Genomic DNA, 24430 nt, shown 5'->3' with positions numbered 1-24430 from the left:
AAACGTACCATTGACCTAGACGTCCAGGAAGAGTAATACTTATAAAAGAACAATGAAGGAGCATATTAGACCTGGATTAATTGGGTTGTGAAAATAAAATAATTGAATTTGAATTTAAAAAAATTCTAAAATATAAATGATATTTCTACTACATAATGATGACTATAATTTGTATTTGTATAAATATAGATAATAATTGATTCCAACCAAAAAATGGAAAAAATTCTTTGAACCAATGACATTTACAACAAAATACATCAGAAAATCATTAAATGGTGACAAAAATATTTAACACATATGATTTGCTTTGGTAAAAAATATGTTCAATTTTTATGAAGGACAAATCTTGGGTACAATATAGTAATGAAACAATGGAGCCCAACAGATAAAGGCATACACCATCATTAAATACATCTATACACAGATTTGCACATATTGTACCTGTTGTTGGGAGCTTGCTGGATTGGCAAGGTTCTGACAGGCAAGTTGTATTGCCTGATTTGCCCTGGCAAATTGTGACTGGTCTACCAACCCTGGCCGTCCTGGTTCTGAAGCCTTGTCTGATATTCCTACTAAATAAGCTGCCTAGAAATAGAAAGGCATTGAAACACTGAAATCTTTATGTCTTCGAAGATACATGTACAAAACACTTAGAGTAAATAAATACATGATCATTACACACAGAAAGAATAATATTTAATTGGTCACTTTTTCTATCCTATTAGGTTCGAGTACACCGTTTACTTTCCCCTACTTGCTATTTGAGGCATAACACATGGAGAAATAAATTTGAAAGGGTTAAAAAAAGTAACACACTAAGGACTATATTTGAGGACAACGAAAATCAAAGGACGATAACTGTGTACTCGGATAAAATTAATAATGATCTTAAATCTTGACAGTGTATTGTTTGTTATTGTTGTCTTTGTTTGTTTGTCTATTATTTTTTGGGGGGACTCTGTTCTTGGTGATTGTTGTGCTCTGATGTACCCTCAGTATATTTTATGAACTTTTTTATGTAATATTGTATTTTTCTTTTTTATCATTTTTATTCTCATGGCATTGCATCTAAGCCATGAAAGTTTATTTGGTAGAGAAATTGTATTCCTTTTGCTTCACAAACAATTTCATTCCGACAAATTTTCAAACTAATAAACAATAATATTTTTTTATACATTTATTGACAAATTTAATTCACTTGAAGAACTTTTTAACTTCAGAATTACAGCAATAATATTTGTTTTTTTATCAAGTAAAATCTTACCTGTGATGAAGCTTCTGTCAGGCCACAGACTGACTCAGCAAAGTTGTGAACAGAATCACAGAAATCGTCTAATTCTTACCTGTGATGAGGCCTCTGTCAGGCCACAGACTGACCCAGCAAAGTTGTGAACAGAATCACAGAAATCATCTAATTCTTACCTGGGATGAGGCCTCTGTCAGGCCACAAACTGACTCAGCAAAATTGTGAACAGAATCACAGAAATCGTCTAATTCTTACCTGGGATGAGGCTTCTGTCAGGCCACAGACTGACCCAGCAAAGTTGTGAACAGAATCACAGAAATCATCTAATTCTTACCTGGGATGAGGCCTCTGTCAGGCCACAGACTGACCCAGCAAAGTTGTGAACAGAATCACAGAAATCATCTAATTCTTACCTGGGATGAGGCCTCTGTCAGGCCACAAACTGACCCAGCAAAGTTGTGAACAGAATCACAGAAATCATCTAATTCTTACCTGGGATGAGGCCTCTGTCAGGCCACAGACTGACCCAGCAAAGTTGTGAACAGAATCACAGAAATCGTCTAATTCTTACCTGTGATGAGGCCTCTGTTAGACCACAGACTGACCCAGCAAAGTTGTGAACAGAATCACAGAAATCATCTAATTCTCCTTTCTTAGCATGGTTAGTAATACCCGTCATGGACTCACCAAGATTCTGTAAAGAAAATGTATAGCATTGATAAGTGTTACATATATTACTAAAGGTTTCAAAGTGGCAAGCATCTGCCCAATAGTTGAAATTCTTTAAAGACTTGATCAGTAATTTTGCTAGCTTTTCATAGACATTTGTTCTAAAAATATTTATACAATTAGTTATCAAAGTTACCAGTCTTATAATTTGATGAGCCAGATACTTTTTTCGTCTACAAAAGACTCATCAGGGAAGCTCAGATCAAAATATTAAGAAAGCCAAACATGTATAAAGTTGTTTATATCTGTATTGTATACAAATATCTTATAATTGATCTTTAAAAGGCTGATCCTATATAAAAAGATATTTTTCTAAGAGGTTCATCAACCAAACAAAACCTCCTTGTTCTATCTATAGCATGAATTGATGAATCTTGTTTCAAAGCTTCCTCCTGACAAAACCCGATATGTTTAGTGCTGAATAAATCCCTTTTATTTTTATTTTCTGCTACACTGTACAACTCACAATATGATTATGCAATATTTAGATTTGATATCACAATAATAACAATGTCAATCGGTGTAACTCATTTATAAAAAAAATATCATCAAAAAATTGAGCTCAGAATTTTGATAATAAAAGAAACAAATTGTAAGTAATATCTTATTTTATTTCTGGGTGTTGTGTTAATAAAAACGAAATTCTAACAAAACTGAAAATAAACTGATAATATTAAATGTGGCCCTTACAAATGACATCTGTTTTGAAATGAATTTCTGACTATTCCATTTTGATGAAAATAGTACAGTACATTTTATTAATTTGGAATGAACTTGTTAATATGATTAAGTGCACTATAGAATTGAGATGGTAAAATTGTGTTAGTGTACAAGGAAAACATGGACTATAGCTTCTAAAATTTGGAAGGGATAACAAAGGTCCATTTATTTGAAACATGAACAGTAACAAAAACATGTACAGACTTTCATGCCAACATGTAATCCTGAAACCTTTAACATGCAATGGAAAACAAGAGAGTGCATCCAGCAACTTGGAATTAGTTCTATTTAAATTTTAGATTCTGGGACTGATGCAATGTAAATGATTTATAAAGCAACACCAACTCTTATTTTGAGAATTGTTTTCGCTTTATTCATATTCAACATCTCTTCTCAATTGATTTTTTTCCACAAAAAAAAAAATCAAGCCATATTTCAGTTTGCAATTTTCCATGTTAGGTGGTGGTTGTTTTGAAAATCTTCTTGAAGAGAAAAAAAAAACAGTATATAATTTGATGAATTTTTGATAAATATTAAAAAGTGCCTTTCAACCCTTTCACTAAATGTATTTCAGAAATTCCCTGATCTCCCAAAGGACTGTTTACTTTACTTTTACTTCCAATTCTATTTGTCTGGATACACACTGAGTTATCAGCAACTAATCGTGTGAGGACAAGGTGTTAAAAAAACATAAAACAACTAAATTTACCCAAACGTGTCCCTGAAACAACCTGTACACATCAAAACCATTCAACCATATATAGTATTGACAATCAGAAATAAATCTTACATGCTTTTAAAAACAAAATACTGCTAAATATTATTTCTCTAAAGGTCAAATCAAAATAGTAATGAAACCTTGTTACACTGGCTTTTTTCTGTCAGAGGGACATTCATAATTCAATTCAAGTTGCAAATAAATGAAAAATATTAGATAATTAGTTAAAAGAAGGCCTAAAATTTAAATATAATTTCTCAGTCTTAATTTACCAGAGAGCTGACAAGGTTTCATACCTTATCAAAATTTAAATTAGGATATAAAGAATATATAAGCAACTTAATCATTCATCAGAAGGAGTAATAAAAACTAAGGGAGGTAACAAGAGTTTTATTTTTAATCATTTTTTTTTTCAATTAGTAAGATTTCAACCATTACTTTGTAAGTGTATGCATATGATTTAAAGTTTATTAGTTAGCTTCTGCACAATAGTATTTAGTATGCAGCTCATTAGAGGAAAGGCCAGTCATATGTTAACTGAATGTCTTTTAAATATGTATTTCTATTATTGTTACAAAATCTATTAAAAGATAGCTCTTGAATCAAAATTCCTCATGAATTTTCAGTCAATTTATCCAAATAAATATGTTTTGAACACATAATTACTGAACATTAAATTTCAAAATCTTACAGTTTTTTAAATATCATCAATATCAACCATTTGTAAAAATTTGTTGTTTTCATATGAATTACCTCCCCTGTAACCAATATTATCTATATGTATTTGTTAACCAATGGATATGAAGATGCTTATATTATATGTTGCAATATAAGTATAAAAGTTCAAAGGGTTAAAGGTTAAATGTATTTACCTTTGACCTTTCCATGACAGCATCTAGACATTCAAAGTAGGACATGTCTGTTACAGGTTCATTAGCACTCTCTAACAGATTCTGCATCATCTGCAAACAAAATTATAGTGTTATATAAACATAGATATAGAAAGAGTGCAGGATTTTGTAATGTTTATTTCAGCTTTTTAAATTATTCAAACTGGTGAGTGTCTTGTATTTTTCAGCAAGACATATTTGATCCCACAAAAACATAGGTCTGTACTAATTCAGGCTGTAAAGCAATGAAAAGGGTCTGAATGTGTGGTTTTCCATTTCTGTATATTTTTAATGTTAGAGGCCATTTTTCTCTTTTGTTTATACTTTTTGCTCCTTATTCAATATCCTTTATATTCTAGCATCTTATCATTCTCCATTTTGAAAACCCTCATCCACACCACTCCAATATGGACCATGTGGTGTTAATGATAGTGTGGACTTCAATCTTTTCAGACCAGTTGAATGTTAAAGTAATGATTGGTTTGAACTATTTTTGGTTATATAGTTTCCTAATATTCCTTTATTTATAACGTACTATTTTCACAAGTTACTATTTTCAATTTAAAGGAATTTTCTATTATTTTTTGTTTGTTTTGAACAATAGTGAAAGGCTTTCATTCTTGTATGTAAATTATTCATTCTTTCTAAATTTTTAGTTTCTGGCTGGTATGACATATCCATATTTGAGTAGTACAATGTACCTGTATTTGTCTAAGAGCATTATCACACTCCTTCTGTCCTGGTGCTGACACTGTACAAGTGTTTATTAACTGGTTAATACTTTCTGTTACTGCCCTGGGGATAGAAATAAAACAATACATTGCAAAACTTAATTCAATATGTAATGTAATTTATGTTTACACCAACTTAAATGTAGTAACTTGTAAACCTCAAGTCCAAAGGGAAAAAGTTTTGTTTTTTGTTTTTTCTTGTACATGAATAATGTTCTCTTAACCCTTTCAACGCTATACACGGCATATGCCGCGATGACATACGCCGTCTGCCACTGCTGTTCGCGGCATATGCCGCGATGACAACGGATTTTTCATAAGGACTCTTAAACCATTCGGTTTTCATTCGGGTCCTCTCTAATTTTTCCTTGTATGAATCGAGAATATGCAAGGTCTCATTTGCGCTTGAAATCCAGGCAATTTTTATTGTAAAATCATGAAGTAGAAGGAAAATTGAAGGAAAATAAAAACAAATATTTTGACAAATGCAAATGGCGGAAATCGGAAACGAAGCTGTAAATATGGAAATATTTCAGCATTTCTATGGCGAAACTGATGACAAGGATTAGTTAAAAGGTTTCTTGTTATCTCAATGTGTTTATTACATTCAATTCGTGTGGGAAATATGATTTGATCGATCATTACGAGACGTAGAAAAAGGGGGGAAAACGGAGGTTGACTGAAAATTTTGAGGACGGAGCCACTGATTTGGGCCATGATTACATAATATGTTGTGTATGGTGCAATACGCTACGGAATCGAGCAATTGATGTCTTCTTTATTATATGACAGATAAAAAAACAAAATAGATGAAGACGAAAAGTAGTTTTTATTCAAAATTCAACACAAATGTAACAAATTACACCTTTTACCTGTTAATTACCTGAAAATGCAGGTAACCTGATAAAATTTTACTGAAATAACTGCCTAACATTACAGTTCATACTCTCCTGAGCACTTTTCATGCAATATCTTTTTCTGTATCTCTTATAATAAAAAAGATACAGCAGTCTGAAAAGGAATATACTGTTCTAATGAATGAACACAAAAAAAATGCAGCAGCAGCAGCCATTTTTCTATTTTTTTGTGTAGCGTTGAAAGGGTTAAGTCATAACCTAAATATTTACTCAAGTATATAAATATATAATTGCACACATATATTTTAGGAATACTGTGAATTCCTTCATTTTCGTTGATACCAATTTTGGTGAATTGAGAAAATTTTGGACATTTGATTTCATTATTTTGCATATAAACTTCAAGAAATTTGTAATTCCTTGTACATTTAAATTTCATGGCTCACGTGCATCCAAGAAATCCACTTAAAACTGGTATCCCCTGAATAATAATTACTCCACAGTACTGTTACCTTTCCTCTATATTTTGTTTTCATTTTTGAACAAGATCTTATGTATTTAATATTTACCTTGCAGCATTTTGTAAGAGATTCTTGGAGTTTGGTGCATTAGGATCGGCAGACACTTGTTTGGAAGCCATTAAAAGTTTACTAGAAACCATGGAAACACTTCTCAAACCTCCTACAATTTGGCTCTGTGTTTCATTATCTTTTGTAATTCCAGCAATGGTCAGTCCTGTTTTCACAAATTCTTCATAGGTGGCACTATATTGACGTGTGGACTCAGCGAGAAGTTTAGGAGCACCACGTGATGATGTGACGATGTCACTAGCGGCTTGATTCAGATTGACAGCTACATTGTTCATTTCTAACTGTACATCCTGGAAGTTCTTATTTGTTGGTGGAAACTGTCAAATAAAGATTAATTCAGAAATTATTGCAAAAAATGCGACTGGTCTATAATCGCAATAATTCAAACTCGCATTATGAATTTTTAATATGAATTAAACAAGATTTTTTGCAAAATTGCAAATATTAAAATCGCTTTTTATTCTAAAATGACAAAGTCGCAATAATAAATGCAAACAATTATTTATTAATTTACAGTATATAAAAGTTTGGCTTTGGTTTTTTTTTTTTTTGGGGGGGGGGAGGGGGGGAGCAGTAAAGTCAAAGTAATTTACTGCCTACTAATAAATCTTGTTATATTGTATCATGTCAGTAAGCCACATTACTATAAGAACAAGAACTGGATGGTTGCATGCAATGGATTGAGGTCACAAGTTTAACATATGAAGAGGATCAGACTAAATTTAAATCATTCCTTTTACAGCCAAGAATTTTTATTCTTTGAACAGTGAGTGATGTAAACTATCAAACTGTTGACAAACATAGAAACCCTAATCAAACTAACATTACCTAATGTTTTTAGGGGGGAATTGTTCTGAAGAAAAAAAAAGCCAAGATGAGATATGGTTAAGTTGGTATCATAACATGATTGTAAACATTTAAAGATCAACCTTGGCCTCTTACAATCAGCATAAACATAAAAAGAGGGAACAAAATATGGTCTAGGGGAGACAATTATATTTACCTGTGTAACAGCCAAAGCTTGGAAAGAGTCTGTGATTTGTCTGATAGCATTATCTATATCTCTCTGACCAGGTAAACAATTCACACAATTGTTCAGAGCATTGGATACGGACTTGGCAACCTAAAAAAACATTAGATTAGTATACTGTAAACCAACTTATTTTCGCGGATACTTTATTTCGCGTTTATCTCCAGCTAGTCTACTTCACAGCGATTTAATTTCGCGATTTTCTAGTTAGCTTGATATAGTTAAATAAGGAAAGATCCACGTTATACATATTCGCGACGATTTAATTTCGCGTTATTTTTCTACCCGCGAAAGTCGCGAAAATTAATCGCTCGCGAAATTAAGTTGGTTTACAGTATTTCATTATCTACTTATTTGTTGGCACAAGACAGATATTTTTATTAAAATAAACCACCATACCTCCAAAAAAAATATCCAATTTTCTAAATGTTTTTGTACAAATTTCGAATTGTTTCGAAGTAATTTTACTTTGTCATAAATGAGCAGTTTTCATGCAAAGATAATTTGTTTTAAACAAATGTGAAATTTAGCAAAAGAGTCTTTTTTTTTGTTCAAATGTTACCGTTGCCTTATGGATAATCTTTGAGTATTTGATTACTCTACTAATCTGGTTTAAACAAATTGAAAAGCAGTAAATCTTTCATTTTATCGTTTTAAATCTCTTTAAAAATTAAGAAGCAGTAAATCTGTCATTTTATGGTTCCAAATTTCTTTAAAATTAAGAAGCATTAAGTACCTGGTTTAATCTTTGTTGATTCTCTGGATTTTCAGGATCATTCATGGCTTTCTTGGCCTCTTCCAATAATTTTGTTGACTGGTTAATTACCTCCCTTGCACTTTCCACAACAAGTTCCTGTACTTCACGATCATCTGAGGTAGCTGCCACACCTCGAGTGGCATCAGCCAGTACACGTAAAGCATTGGCTGTATCTTTGGCAGCTATTCCTACATAGTTATCATTACCCTATGAAAGAATTTAAGGTTTCCAATTAATAAATTAATATAAAAAAGAAGATGTGGTATGATTGCCAATGAGACAACTATCCACAAAAGATCAAAATGACACAGACATTAACAACTATAGGTCACCGTACGGCCTTCAACAATGAGCAAAGCCCATACCGCATAGTCAGCTATAAAAGGCCCCGATAAGACAATGTAAAACAATTCAAACGAGAAAACTAACGTCCTTATTTATGTAACACTGTTTAAAACAATATTATTCACTAATTGATTAAACTGCATTTTTATTGTCTACCACACTGTTATTAAAGAGATTGTGGGTTTTTTTCGGTGAACTAATTTGCCCAATGCCTTAAAAGATCCTATTCATTGAAGAACTTGGGCATACCTATACTAGTAAGAAACGTCATTGGTCCCTGACTGTCACTCAAAATAAGGCTTATTTTCACCTCTTGTAAAAGTGACTAAAGCCTTCAAAACTCCTAGCTGAAACCCCTGCTGTTTACATAAGACAATGTTTGACATGCTTTTTTTTTATAATTATCAATCGCTTGTTGAAGTGCCCATTTCATGATTGGCTCCCTGCAGACTAGCTTGAACACTGTGGTATTACAGACAATGTTGGTTTTTCTAATTGATTTTCATTGTCTGTATATGAATGCAACTTCTTTTATTCCTCTGATCAAGTTCAATAAGGGGGAGGGCTTAGTGGTCCAATTCAGTAATGTTTGATGTTATTTTTTTGGTTTGTTTGTAAATTTTGTGTTGACAGCAGACCTTTATTCTTTCTGTTAAATGAATTTTAAACTTTTAAAACAGTTGTTGCAATTTCAAGATAAATGTATCTTCTTTTACAAAACAATGAAACCAATTCAGTTCAAGTCAAAACAAGTTATGAGATATTACTCCACAGATATAATCAGAATTAAATCATTGTTTTAAATCATTCATATGAAAACTACTCTTTTCGAGGTCCTTACAGTTAGTGATTAACCTGTACACACTATTTTATTTCTCAGGAAATTTAATGCAATGGAATATTATCAAAACTGAAACATACTTGTGAAGCAGCTGTCAGGAGCTGTGCCATGGCAGATCCTACTGTCTTAGATGTAGCTCCAAGTTTAGAAGCTGAGGACTCAGCCTGCAAAATAAAATTTAAAATATATTATCTATCTATATGCAAAAGTACAAGTGTACCTCAGAATATACAAAGAGGGAACAATTTTTAAATCTAATTTTTCATCCTAAAATGTGGAACTCTTTAATTCTGTGGTATTATTTTTGTATGCACACTGCACAGACTAATGTATTTTCAAAAACTATTGTGTGCATTTTTTATTGTGCTTGTTAGACAATTGACACAAATGCAAGTCATTATTGAAATTTCAGGAATGATGCATACAAAATTATGCTATCAAAATTGAAAATGCAATTCTTTTTAAATGTTTTTTGAGAAACCTATCATTGTAGCATTTTTTGGCAATGATAAAAACATCACAAATATTTTAGAATTTTTATGGTTTACTATTGATAAAGGAAATAATAAAAGTGATATTAAAGATTGTACAATTCAGGGTCGTTAAACAAGGAAAAACCTCTTAGTCAAGTACGATGGTGACTTACAGTTTCTCCTGGTAGAGGTCTGAGTTGTCCATGCTGGGCAGATCTTTTGACTTCAATCATTTCAGAGTCGAGTGTTTGTAGCTGGTCTAAGGCACTGTCTATCTCCAAGGAGCCATACGCCTCTTCTGATTTAGAGGTAGATGACCTAAGTTCAGCCAAGGCATTGGACATGACCTTGACAGTATGGCTCAAGTTCAAGGCTGCAGCTTGGTCACCAATTGTTGGATTGGCAGCATTAGATGCAGCTATTAAGGCACTAGCAGGCTGTAAAGGAAATAAGTGGTTTACATATCTTAGGGGGAGAGGTTACCTTTTTGCAAAATAAAAATAATTTTAATTTTAAATAGCTTTCTTGAAAAAAACATCTTTGATTTCTGAAAAAATACATATAGAGACATTTATGTATTAATATTCTTAAATGAGTTAATATTAACATCCTTTGGTCTTTGGTGGACAGTTTCCTCATTAGCAATCACAAGACATTTCCTTATTTTTACAAGCTTATTCATGTATTCAACCCTAACAGATTATCTTTTCGTGTATATTTATTTCTTTTCCTTAACATTTTGTAGATTACAATACAAATGTATCCTGGATAATTGAATATGTGATTTTGACCATTTCTAAATACATGCCTATAGAAAAATTTATTCATTTGAATACTTGAATTTTAGGTTCATTTTCCGGCTTCCTCCCCCAATAAAAACTGGCCTGAATAACCTAAATGTGGTGCTTCAAAAAGGCTTTAAGGATGTTTGCTCCTCTACTTTTTGAATTTTTGCCAGATTTTCGGAATCCTCCGGTCTTATCCATGTATTAACATTTAAAATATTTGCCCACTTAACCCTACTTTTCTTTTCATATTTTTATTACATATTATTTCAAAAGCCATATTTCAAAATCTTATGAAATCCTTGTTATTTTTACCTAGTAAGCTAGTTTTTTAAACAAAAAGGTGCCAATGTTAAGTGAAAGAAAAATCTAGAGAATTATTTCCCGCCAAATTTTCAACTGCTTATATCTCGAAAACAAGCACACGGACTCTCCATTTTTTTATGCTTTTTTAGTTTCTTTATTGATATACTTTCAATTTATAACAGTCTTTTTAATAAAAAGCTTGTTATTTTTAAACAGAGTAGCAAACATCCTTAAAACACCAAAAATAAACCTTTTTTTTTTTTTAGGTTCATCTATAAAATTTAGTTCGTCGTACGTAAGTAGTTCATGAATATTCATGACATGTGACCATTTGTCCGCACTTAAAACCCGTGCGGTCACTTTTCTGACCATCGACTCTCGCTATAGCCTAAAGTAGACACGTGTATTCACGGTTGATTTAATGTGAATTTGTAATTGGAATTATGATATTATTGTTGTTATGTTTGTATGTGGTACATACATTGTTGTATTATATAGAATTAAAGGTTATAGCGAGTAGCACACCTACTTTATGTCGTTTGTTCTTTGTTAAGGCCATAGAATATTAATTACTTTATATTCGGACGAACGTAGTGAGGGAGAATATAAAGATCTTTATCCACAAATCCATGAAAATTGGTATCACACAAATGATGAATCCACATGATATTAAAATCTCCTGTAACAAAGTGATAGCCTCCCTACCTGTATAAAATCTTTACTTTGGTTGATGAGATTCAGTTGAGCAGTAGCACTGTCTGTATTTAACATTGAGGCTCTGAAGGCTTGCACAAGCTTAGGTAACGCTTCATTCATTTCCTGTGAACAAAATAATATAGAATTAATAAGATCTTGTTTGTAGGGTGCCTTCTTTTACATGGGGACCATGCCCATAAAGCTTTTCCTATCTGTGTTTAAGATCGAAGCTCTGAAGGCCTGTACAAGTTTGGATAACTATTCTTTCATTTCTTGTGAAAAAGACAATAAGGGTTCTTGACATTTTGTGTGAAGGGTACCAAAATTTGGCCTCCTTTTACTTAACGGGACTCAACCCATCAAGGGCTGAACTAAATACACCTTAATTATAACACTATCTCTTACTCATACCTGACCTTCTCACTGGACCTAGCCGGAAAATAAACCCCTTTTAAATGAAAGCCCCTAAATTCAGAGTTTATAAAACACTGTGGATACTTTGACAGGGCTTTAGGCATCTATAGCATAATCTATGGGTGATCTTTACAGCCGATTACATTGAGTATGTAGGCAAAGGTAATATCTTTGGTTACCTTCACAGTTCAGATAACAAGCAAGCTAACCAAAGATATTACCTTTGTCTACACACTCGATGAAATTGGCTGTAAAAAGACCAAAAAGTAAATACATATAATGTGCACAGAAGTAAAACTTTGGTTACATTTCTAAACCATGAAAAGATGTAAAATCAGCTAAGGGCTATTCCAGAAAAAAATGTATGGGGGGTGGGTTGGAAGGCAGTTTTTGTCAGTACCCACCACCCAGACAATTGTAATTGAGAATTATAGTGCATTATAGTGTGAAAAGTTGCTCTGATACCCATCACCCATGTATTATTAATACAATGTGCCTTCCAACCCCCCCCCCCCCCCCCCCTACACTTTTTTCTGGAATAGCCCTAACTGGATTTCTGAAACATCCCTAATTTTCATCATGGAACCTTTTTTTCTTATCTAAATATCTTGTGTGACACCTTTAAATCCCAAAAATAACAATGACCATAGCTAAATAAGAACACATACGTTTATCTGAATGTCCAGTTGGTGTTGTGAAGATGTATTGGTATTGGTAGTATTAGCAGACTTGGCTGCGTTGACCAACTGTGTGGAAGCTGAGGCGGCTTGTCTCGCTGCATTCTGTAATGGTAAAAAAATATCACATATAACTGTGGTCCAATTATATTTTGAAGCATGGCAGTAATTTAATCTTTAATTATTCAATACAATTATGCAATGTTTTATTTTTTGTAAAATGGAGATGTGGAAATTGATTTTGTGTGATTTTTTTCCACTTTTAACAAATATGAAACAATTCACAAAGTATCATTTAGGTGTAGTATTTAACATCTAAATGTTTGAGGTATATAGCCTTTCTATCATCTTCATGTTCCATAATGACAGAAAGTATTGCATAACATTCATTTTTGCTTATGTCATAAGATAAGATTATATTCAATAGCATTTTCTCTTATAAATTTTAGCTTTGAGAAAGATCACAATCAGATTCAAGAAAAAATACAAAATTCAAACCTCAAGTGCTAGGAATTATTAAACATGTTCAAACAGTAGGCTCCTACTATCATAGATATGTTGTGCCAAAACCTTTATTATTTGTAATTATGTCTTACTATTGTAGGTGTGTCATATGTCTGTATTTGTCATTTTGTACTCACCTCAAGACGTTTAATGACTTTCTTTTTCAATGCATTACTGGCAGCAATGTTAGTGGCTGATCTTAGGTCCTCTGCAGCTTGTCTCAGTCTATGTTGCTGCATCGCATCATTAGGATTGGAGGCACAGCCCTACAAACAAAAGAATTTTAATAAATGAATTACACTGGTCTAGTCATACATAACTTATTTAAATCATTAGGATATGAAACTCATCATATTTAAATTTTGAATACAATCATGTAGAAATTTCAAACACTAAAATTTAATGAATTTGTAAGCATCTCCATAGAAAACATCAATATCTTTAGAAGCAATTCAATTTCCCATTTTAAAGTAAACTAAAATAAAGTATTTTTTAATGGTGTAAAATTATCTACCTTTGCAGCCTCCACCATTTTAGCTGTAGCATCAGCGAGAGCTTTGGCAGCTGCCAGTAATCGTTTCTGCATGTCTGAGTCAGTATGACCTTCAGCATCACCTTTGATGGCATTTACCAACATGGAGGTTGCCTACAAAGAGCAAGAATAATATTATTATAAATTAAAAGATTTTCTGATATAAAAGATATATAGGGTTTAATTTTTGCAACTTTCAATCTCTGATATCAAGGACCATTCAAACAGGGTACCAATTGTGACAAAACAGAGTTGCCTACAAACATTGAGAAATCAAAAGAAATAATGAAATGTGGAGGATGCAAACAGCAAATATTTTTTAATCAATTTACTACAAGGGTGGAGGGAACTTGCTAAGAGCTGTTCCATTAAGTCATACGCTTCACCCAGGTAATTGCAAATCTCATCTATGGATGAGTGTCAATACTTTTTTGTACATCAAAATTTCTTTAATTGACTCTACACATCAGTCCCTATTCTATAAATACCTTCCCTGGGTACCTTGCTATGACAAAACAGCCAAATGAATTAATAAATGTGCATACAGTTATAAGAATTAAAGGAAAAATATGTGTTAAATTCACATCAAAATTATATCTCATATTTTTTGTATTTCAGATTCAAAATAAAATTCCCATTGTAAAGACTGGATTTTGAGTTTTGCTAGGGAATATCTAGCTTTAAAGCAATGCCTACCTGTGCCAGCTGTCTAGCCTGTTTAACCATCTCATGTGCATCACCAAAATAGCTAACAATCTTGTCTGTTCCAGCTAAAATAGTGTCCACTGCCTCTTCATGAGCCTCATGAGCCTACAAATATTCATAAGAAAATCACTTTCAGAAATTTAGAAAAAATATGTAAATAGAAAACAGAGCATCATAGAACTAATATTTTGTCTGCAAAGTTTTTTTAATTATAAGATATATTGCTGTTTATAGATGATAACGTCTAAGTCCTCTTATACTGTCAATATTTCATATTTAAGACAAGTTCTCAATGAAAAGTTGCCCAGGACATTCATTTGAATTTTGATAGATATGTGTATTGACTTATTACTGTGAATGCATTAGTATTCATAAGGTATCAAGTTTTGTGGATTTCGTTGGGAAAAGTCAAACCATTAATTTTAATATTCAATGAATTATACATTCTATATCAGGTTGTATGCAGACTTTAGCAAATCAAATGTCCATGAAAATTGGTATCTACGGAAATATAAAATCCACAGTTGATATTTTTATTTAATTCTTTTTGTAACGTCATTGGGGTGTAGAAGCGTTGACCGATGTACATTTTGTATGGAGCGCGGAAGCATTCAATAATTATAATTACATTTTTTAGCTATGATCATGAAAATACGAATTTTATAATTTTTTTATTTAATTCACATGTGCACTTTCTTGTGGAACCACGTGTTATCATGAATGATAAGTTTTATTGAGTAATGCAATTGCTTAAGGAATAACATGTGATGTGCAGTTAGCCAATCAGAATAAAGTATTATAATGAAACATAAATCTAATGTAATTATAGACTTATAACACATACATGGGTGGGTCCTGCTCCTTTCTTGATATGCTGCAACAGATCATTCAATGCTTGTGTTACCATGGTAGCAGCACCTCCCAGATCTTGGAGCAGACGGTCATCACGACAGGCCTGCTGGGCAGCATCAACAATGCCCTCGACTGACTGGGCCACTTGTTTGGCTGCCTCTATTAACTGTTCCTGACAAGCTGGACTGGCTATTGTTGGAGCAACAACCTGCAAGAAGAATTTAAAGTCAATAAAATGGCCTAACAATTTTTGGGTGTTTTTTATTTTTTATTTTGTATCATGAATAGCAGGGTCCTTATTATAAAGAATGGTTTTACACTAGTAATTTTGGGGCCCTTTATAGCTTGTTGTTCGGTGTGAGCCAAGGCTCCGTCTTGAAAGCCGTACATTGACCTATAATGGTTTACTTTTTATAAATCGTAATGTGGATGGAGAGTTGTCTCATTGGCACTCATACCACATCTTCCTATATCTATATAATAATGAATAATGACGTGAGTCAGTAGTTTTTATCATTAACTAGAATTTTACATTAAGTATGCATGTTTACATGAATCTTAAATCTTCAAATGTGGATATAATTGATAATGTTCAAATCAAAAACTACATATTACCTTTGTACATGCCACCAATTGTGAAGTGGCAAGAGCACAGCTTGTAGCAGAGTTGATAACTTTGTTCTGTAATCCCTGGTCATCCGTAGAACTAGCAACACCCTTAGCCTTCAGTACCAAGGTAGATGTAGCACCAGCCACAGCCTTGGCCAGGGCCAGAAGAGTCTCTTGGTACATTCTGTCCAGGTCTTCTGCTGTTTCTCCAACACCATACATCACTTCTTGGCTAGCCTCACCAACAATCTTGGCAGCTGCTATAATATTTTGTCTCTGTGAAAATAAAACATTTAGGCATTTTTTACATCACAATTTATCTTACATTTTAAAAGTAGTACTGTCAATTGGGCACTCTTCCCCAAGAGGATACTTTTTGCAAAAAAGAAAATTCGCAAAAAATATCCCCTTGTTTGAATTTGTCCGACTGAACAAAGCTTATCAAAACTTTTGCGATACATTTGCTATCATACATTTTTTTCATAACATTTGAAACAAGAATGTGTCCATAGTACACTGATGCCATAGAACTGGGGTGTGCGGCCCACACTGTCATTTACTATGTTCAGTGGACCGTGAAATTGGGGTCAGAACTCTAATTTGGCATTAATATCATAAGGAACATGTATACTAAGTTTCAGGTTGATTGGACTTCAACTTCATCAAAAACTACCTTGACCAAAAACTTTAACCTGAAGCGGGACAGACAAGACAGACAAACGAACGAACAGACGAGCGAACAAACAGACCAGAAAACATAATGCCCCTCTACTTTCGTAGGTGGGGCATAATAAAAACATGTATTGGTCCAGGCAAAGGACAAACATTCTTTATAAATATCTTTAAAAATATTTCCAAATTCTCCATTATACCAAACATTACGGAGATTTGTCTTATTGGCACTCCTAACTCATACCACATCTTCTTATATCTAATTAATTTTGAATCTTATTTCCATATCCATGACTTACATCTCTTGCATTAGGTTGTGCAGCATTAAGTAAATCTGAGAAGGCACCAGCCAGACGTTTAGCAGCATTCATTAAGTTGTTTCCAGTGTTCTCATCCTCATGTAGAGCTGCCAACATACGAACATCATGAGAGAACTCTCCTATATTGGAGGTGCTAAAATAATAAATACCATTTAAACATATTAGTGAAAATGACTTCTCTTATGAAATTACAGAATATTTAAAGCATTCCTTACAAATTATTAGAATGTAGGTGATAAGTTTAAATCATCACATATTGACTTTAAAAATCAGTCTTGTTCAAACACAAAATGTAATACCCTCCCCAATACCTACATGTGTATATTGCAAAACCAGTCTATCATTTAATGTTTTGTCATAAATGAGGCCATTGGTTTTTTTTGTTTTAACTGTTTCAAATTTTGTCATGTCAATCTTTTTTCTTTTTTTTTTTAGATATAGGTATTGTTAATTGTTGCAGAAACCTAAATTTAAACCCATGTTATTTGAACTCTGTTAATCATACCACATCTCCTTATTTTTTAACCTATTTTGTACTTACATTTGAGCTACAGCAGAGCTAACTGCTTGTGGATCAGGCTCCTCGTCTCCTGCTGACAATGTTACTAGCTGTGCTGTGGCTGCATTCATAGCAGATACCTCAGCACTCACTTTCTGTCGTGACAAATCTAAAGTATTTTGACGCCACTTCTTAGAGGCCTGTTTAAATACAAAGAATAAACTCTTAATCAGTTTTATTTCAGTTACCCCCAAATATTTTATAGTTTATTTTATTCATTTTTTAACAATTTCTTATTAAAAGACAAAATTCACACCTATGTCCCAATATTGGTTTTAGATTGTATACAAGTATTATAGAAAGCCATACTTCTTCAACTCATCCAAAACAATACTTGAATAGGTATTTGTTGTATATTTCTCGTCTGAAAAAATTAGTTAGTAATTTAAAATTAAAAAAAATTTGAGTTGCCATAAATATCAGACAGTTGTCCTTAGTATCTTAACCTATATCATTATTTTCATTCTAAACTGAAGGTTTTTTTATAGGGAATATATAAGTTTCACATTATCATGACAATTATATTTGCATTATTTTTCTATAATAATTTCAATTTATATTATTCCAAAAGACGCAAACATTAAACGTTGCAAAAAATTAGTTAGTTGGCAGTATCTATTATCAAAGAGCGCCATTGTGTTTTCCTGTTTGAATGGTTTAACACTAGTTTTTTTTGGAGGCACTTTATAGCTTGTTGTTCGGTGTGAGCCAAGGCTCAAGGCGATACTTTGACCTGTAATGAGACTGACTTGGATGGAGAGTTGTCTCATTGGCTCTTAAACCACATTGTCTTATATCTATATACATCATTTTTGTACATACAGCATCGTCTCCAAGCTGTGGTAGTGTGGCACCATGATCCATCTGTGATTGGGCCTTCTTGATGGACGTCATTCCCTCGTCTATAATGGTAATCAGTGCCCTCTGTGAATGTGACAGTGTCTGTTCTCGTATGTTCTGACTCTGTATAAAGGCAACCAAACATAAAGTTATAGCATTTCATTCGCAACTGGAAGTATGAAAACTTGTCTTGTTCAATTTTTTTTAAATGTGATTGCTGAAGTTAGCCATGATGCATTATGTTAATCAAATCTGCAATTCTTATCATGTTGTTAATACCAAATGGAAATTCCTTTCTTTTCTCTTTTTAAATAACCTAGGTGAATATTTTTTTTACTGTAGACAAAGTCTGAATCACTTCAAATGACCTTGATTTATTCTTAACTGACCTAATATCTTTTCAATTTACTAATAAAACACACATTATCAAAATCATATAACGGAAGTAACAAAATTTTCTATCAAGAGATGGACAATAAAACATAGGGAAAGTCAAATGGACAAGCAATGCCACCATATTAAAATTTTCTTGTACAAAAAAAAGCACTGTTGTACTTATAATAATGTTTTAAACAATGTGCAACTTATTAACATCTTTTCAATTGATATTCTCTTTTGTTCCAGAACAAACAAGTAAAGCCAGTATAATTACCAAAGTAATAATAACTGCTGACTGCAAAATTAAATAAAGATGGTTCTCAACATGCATGTCAAAAATCAATCTGATTGAAGTAAAGATCCTGTGTCCAAGTTTTGCTAACATACATTTCACATCACTCGGTTTTCCTTTTGACTGTTCTGGATATTATTTTCAAAGTCAGCCAACAAAATTTCAGCCGTCAATTTTATCTGGTGTCATACAATAAAATCACATTAGCTCTACAGGTTTTTAAAACAGAAAGTAGAAATGCCACTTTAGACTTGCAGGTAAATTGTGGACACAGGATCAGAACTTTAATTAGATTCGTCTCAAATTACACTTTTTTTTTTTAAATCTTAAACTCACTTATTATTATTTTTCTTATGCTACAAACAGTATAGTCCACCAATTTTTTTTTTTAAATTAATTATTAAGAATGCAAGAGCTACTTTGTGTAGGACTAGGTACTTGCATGTATCTAATTTTCTATTCCTTGAAAAAACATATACAAAGAGAAAAAATATAGATACTAAATTTCTAACACACTAACATCTTACTACAAACTGAATTTACATGCTAACTACTGCAAATAAAAAATAAGTTTAAAATCAATTCTAGTCAATATCTAATGTAGTTAACTGTTTTGAACTAACTAAAAATTTAGAAATGTAATAGGTAAAAAGTATACATCATTTAATAAAAATTAAAAATCTAGTAGTATAATGACATACGCTGTACAACAATAAAATGTTACTATCATTGTATTAGTAAACCGGAATAAAAATGGGCAAAAGGTTACTTCATCTGATGGTGGTGCACAATATGTAAACACTGGTAATGTATGGGGTTCAGTCAACACATACCTTACAAAGTCAATCTAGGCCAGCAAGTTAGTTTGAATAAGATATTCACTACAAAAACTATAAAGGCAGCTGCCTTAGAAGGAAACGTTATCCTGGCAGTCTGAATAATTATTTTTGCTTAAAACTTCTGATATGCTATTCTTAACCCTTTGGTCCATAGACCATCATGTGTATAAAACAAATCTTTCTCTAGATAACAAGAATGCAGTTGAAATAGAGGCCATATCTACTTGTGTTGGATAAGGATTTCAAGTTATTAAGAGGGATACCACACATGTATGAACATTTTGTGAAGGACATGGTCAAGGACAGCATAAACAACAACGTAAATCTTGCAACATTAAAAAGAGTCTTAAATTGAACTGTATGTTTAACCCTTTCACCGATTGCTGCCCAGACAGAAGCTACTCTGAGACGATGGCTCCCCTGGCTACTATTACTCAAGTGGGAGATCTTCATAATAAATGTCAATAAAAACTTGTTTGTAGTTATTTGTGTATTTATTTCATTCACTAGAACCATGTTCACAGTTTTATTCATGTTTTAATAATTTATTCTTCTTAAAATATTCAAATTTTCCAATTTTCGGCATTTTCTAGGTGAAATTCTCAAAATTCTGCTCTTTGACCCCAAATCGTAATTTTTTAACCCAAAACGGCAAAATTTTGAAAATTTTTATGAGGCTGTACAAATTCCTCACACTGAACAATGTCCATTCCAAGTGTTTTGTACTTAAAACGACATTTTATGTCAAAAAAGTATACTAGTTTGGCTTCAATTCTTCCATATTCTTTCAAAAAAAATGTTCCCTCATTTCAAATTCTCGTAAATTCCGTAAATTTCCTCTGATTTTGACACGGTTTTCAACAAACGGAAGCATCATGTTTACACTTTCATCCGGGTATTCATCAAAGAAAGATAACTCATGTTTGCACTGTTTTAAGCGGGAAACATAAAAGAGGTATTCCGATCCCGGTAAAACGGGACTCATCGTCAGCTGTCTGAAGCGTGAATCCCGGTAAACCGGGACTCATCGGCGAAAGGGTTAATAAATGCTGGGGAATTTTTTAAAACATGTATATTTCCTGTCAATCAAATTTTTTATTTAGACCACTAAATAACAATTGCTAATTTGACTAAATGTCCATTGAACCATCTTACACCTTTGCAAACTCAGAATTTGCTGTTAATTTGTGATGCCAGTCTAGTTGTCGAACAAAATTTTACTACTAGAGTAATTTCATAACCTAAACCCTACATCTCTCCTATTGCCAAACCACATACGGTACTTTAGACAAAAAGATCATCAAACATTAACTTATCCCAATTTTAGCAACAAAAAGTAGAAAGTTTTGCAAAATCACAGAGAAAGTAAGAAGCTTTAAAAAACAAAAGTAAAAAGTTTTGAATGTCCAAACAAATAGAACCCCCCCTCCCTCTTTCTTAAGAGACCAAACAGGAAGTAGTTATTTTGTTAGTAGTAAATATCACACCTGTCTATTAGCATGCCCTACATGCGCTTCATTTGACACCTGACTATGTTGAGCTGATCCCATTGATCCAGTAGAAAAACTAGATTGCCCAGTGTTAGCTCCCCTTAATACTGCTGGCATGGCAACCGATCCAACATCAGCATGACCAATCTTTGCCTGGTTCCTCTGGATAATGGTGGCCCTATAACAAAATTAAGTACTTTTTAGACGTTTATATTCTAACTATGTCTGATGACTGATAGTCATTGATTTAGATTGATTGATTGGTGTATAAAGCCACTTTCAGAACTACTGACTATTCTGTGATAGCTAGGTTTTAATAATGAATGATTGCCAGTCAACACACATATGTTACAAATAAATTAACAATATATTCAAGGATAAATAAAACTATCTTGCCTATCATATATTTCCACTAAATAACCTTACATAACATTGAGAATGGAAATGGGGAATGTGTCAAAAAGACAACAACCCGACAATACAGCAGAAAACAGATGAAGGCCACCATGGGTTTTAAATACCATGTTTTAATTTATTCATTTATGAGATTTAAGTCTTTATTAGTAATAAGCTACTTACTGTGATGGAGCGACATTATCCTCAGAAATAGGAGCTTCATCTTCCCCGTCAATACCCAAGTGATCTTTGGCTTTTTTCTGTAAAATAATGTATCTCCACTTTAAAATCAATCTCTTTCCACCTCAATATAAAGACAGTTATGATTTGAATTTTAGGAAATATCCTTATCAAAGGATCAAAATTTGTTATTCTGCCGGTGACCTTTCTTAAGTTTCATGTCAGAATGTCTTTGGCACTGTCATTTTAAAATCAACCTGAATATATTGCAATTTTTTCCACCTCACTATAAAGTTATGATCTGATTATTATAAAATACATTTGTGTCCTCTGAATAAAATGTTATAATGCTGGTAACCCATCCAGATTCCCTGTGAGAGTACGTTTTACAGTATTAGCATGGTTTATATTGATTTTGTCAAAAGTTCCTTTGTCAACTTATATTTACCGAAGGGCTAGACTGTTTTACTGCCAAAGTAAACATCCAACAGACATGAAGATATAAAATTAATAGACAGACTGATTGTAGGTTTTATTATTGAAATTCAAATGCATCAACCGACTTTCTATAACAATGATTTCCATGTCTTTAGTGCTATATAAAACTCTATTAACTATATCAATTTTCACCCTTCAAGTTTAGTACGACAAGCAAAAAGCATTAGGGATTATTCTCCAGTAGACTAACCATCATTAGTTTTCAAGTTAAAGTAATTTATCAGTCATGTCAAGTAAAATCTCTAGTCTACAACCAGTTTCTGGTTGAATCAGAAATGGGTTCTTTGAACTGTAAAATTGTATTTCAATATTATCCACTAAAGATCATTTTGTTTTTCTTTTGAACTTTTTATCAACCTTAATCATTGTAACTTAATTTTCATTTATACAAAAAATGCAACTTAACAGATAAAAAAATCCTATAAAGGAAATAAAACATATTTTATCGTGACACCTAAGGGCAAAATTTCATATGATGTAAAAAAAAATCAAACCTTTATAAATTACATGAGAAAAAAAACACCTATTAAAACCACATACTGTGACCTTTAACCTACCTTGCTTAGTATAATATCAATATAACCAGCTATGAGTCTAGAGATCTGTTCTCCTTCTTGTGTCTGTACTGAATAGTAGTTGTCAGAGTAATCACCAAAATCCTAAAAATAAAATGTATCACTAGTATAAATAAGTAAATAAAGAAGCAGTTATAAAACATCAAAATCTTAAGTTGTTTGCCAAAAATATAACGTGAATATAATTTCAGTTCTTACCAAAGTAAAACTGTTTGGTGAAGCAGCCCATCTTCTTACTGTTGTAAGTGGCCAAGTCTTTAAGATCTGAAATCAAAACATAAAGCTTTAAAATATAACTTTCTCATCTTCTTAATAATCTGGGAATAATTCGATTGTATATATTTTTGCATTTAATTAATCTGTTCTATAATTCATAAATGCTGTTAATATTTATGAATACTGCGTTAAATTCCCAAATGCCATACATTTTGTCCCCTGTCATTGATACTTTCAGAATTTCTAATTCCGCTGAAATTATTATTAAGTATACATTTATTGTCAAACTTAAGTAATCTTAAAAGTTCTTATGCTTTCAAAACTCAAGGTCTTCTATTCAAAATTTAAATTATTTTAAAAATTTTAAATACATGTAAAGACCATTAGATGAAACTTTTACCTCTTTAGTTTTTTCATCCATTCTGACCACACTTTCCTTTGTAATACCAAGTAAACGTGGCGTTAGTTTATTTTTACCAGGCATCTTCTCCTGTTAAAGAAAATAAAAAACATTTTTTCGCATTAATATTTAAATTTACAATTTCTTATTCACTTACGAAATTTAATCACATGATAAAATTAGTTGGTTAACAGTATATAATTGAACCATAACTAAGCTTACAAGTTCTTGAAGCAAAGTTGACATTAGACAGAAAAGGCTGTTCTGCAAGGCTATTTTTGTTATTGTGTTTTTAATCAGGCTATTATTTTGGTTTTCCAAACTCTTGATCCAAAGGTGTTTTTTCGAAACATGTGAAGTCTACATGAAAAAGGAGATTGCAAAAAAAATTTAAAAATTCTAGATTTTTATTCAAACCTTGTACTTAATTAATTGCACTTACCTTGACTAAGAAGAATGTAATACCATAAGTTTTAAGAGATCTACACATCTGTGTGTACTTGGCCTTGGCTTCAAATTCATTTAAACCTTTATTTCTCAGTTTCTCATGTTCCTAAAAAAAAAATAATGATAGATAATAACAAATTTTAAGATGACAAAGGGAAATAACTCATGTACAGTAAATGTCAAAAACCTCAAAATTGAACTAAATCAATATTTTAAGATCCATGATATTGTGTTTAAGTTTAATTCACATGATCATGATCATAAGGGAACACAGTGGATATAAACAACTATTGTTTAATGAACAGATTTCAAAAATGAGCA

At 32.3% G+C, this 24430-nt stretch overlaps 1 protein-coding gene across 14 annotated transcripts in view; it reads right to left on the bottom strand.

Moving 5' to 3' along the window:
• The window catches only part of LOC143052386 (talin-1-like), a 119675-nt gene that overhangs the window by 33179 nt on the left and 62066 nt on the right, over nucleotides 1-24430 (bottom strand). For 12 of the 14 annotated variants that reach the window (XM_076225412.1, XM_076225398.1, XM_076225406.1 and 9 more), the window contains 25 exons: nucleotides 24105-24215; nucleotides 23663-23752; nucleotides 23245-23310; nucleotides 23029-23130; nucleotides 21977-22053; nucleotides 21395-21575; nucleotides 18381-18521; nucleotides 17541-17698; nucleotides 16979-17132; nucleotides 16014-16283; nucleotides 15391-15606; nucleotides 14538-14651; nucleotides 13824-13955; nucleotides 13447-13575; nucleotides 12797-12910; nucleotides 11724-11837; nucleotides 10101-10364; nucleotides 9535-9618; nucleotides 8248-8475; nucleotides 7485-7604; nucleotides 6461-6798; nucleotides 5005-5098; nucleotides 4286-4375; nucleotides 1818-1940; nucleotides 442-585 (listed from right to left, as the gene is read on the bottom strand). In XM_076225412.1, the coding sequence (XP_076081527.1) occupies nucleotides 442-585; nucleotides 1818-1940; nucleotides 4286-4375; nucleotides 5005-5098; nucleotides 6461-6798; nucleotides 7485-7604; nucleotides 8248-8475; nucleotides 9535-9618; nucleotides 10101-10364; nucleotides 11724-11837; nucleotides 12797-12910; nucleotides 13447-13575; nucleotides 13824-13955; nucleotides 14538-14651; nucleotides 15391-15606; nucleotides 16014-16283; nucleotides 16979-17132; nucleotides 17541-17698; nucleotides 18381-18521; nucleotides 21395-21575; nucleotides 21977-22053; nucleotides 23029-23130; nucleotides 23245-23310; nucleotides 23663-23752; nucleotides 24105-24215 (3654 nt within the window). Of the gene's footprint in view, nucleotides 1-441; nucleotides 586-1264; nucleotides 1341-1817; nucleotides 1941-4285; nucleotides 4376-5004; nucleotides 5099-6460; nucleotides 6799-7484; nucleotides 7605-8247; nucleotides 8476-9534; nucleotides 9619-10100; nucleotides 10365-11723; nucleotides 11838-12796; nucleotides 12911-13446; nucleotides 13576-13823; nucleotides 13956-14537; nucleotides 14652-15390; nucleotides 15607-16013; nucleotides 16284-16978; nucleotides 17133-17540; nucleotides 17699-18380; nucleotides 18522-21394; nucleotides 21576-21976; nucleotides 22054-23028; nucleotides 23131-23244; nucleotides 23311-23662; nucleotides 23753-24104; nucleotides 24216-24430 lie in introns of all 14 variants that reach the window. The other 2 variants (XM_076225399.1, XM_076225409.1) reach the window with 2 other exon arrangements.

Source organism: Mytilus galloprovincialis, chromosome 11 (genome assembly GCF_965363235.1).
Source record: "Mytilus galloprovincialis chromosome 11, xbMytGall1.hap1.1, whole genome shotgun sequence".
NCBI classification, from domain to species: domain Eukaryota; kingdom Metazoa; phylum Mollusca; class Bivalvia; order Mytilida; family Mytilidae; genus Mytilus; species Mytilus galloprovincialis.
Note: the sequence above shows the minus strand (reverse complement) of the source record. Positions and strands in the feature narration are given on the sequence as shown.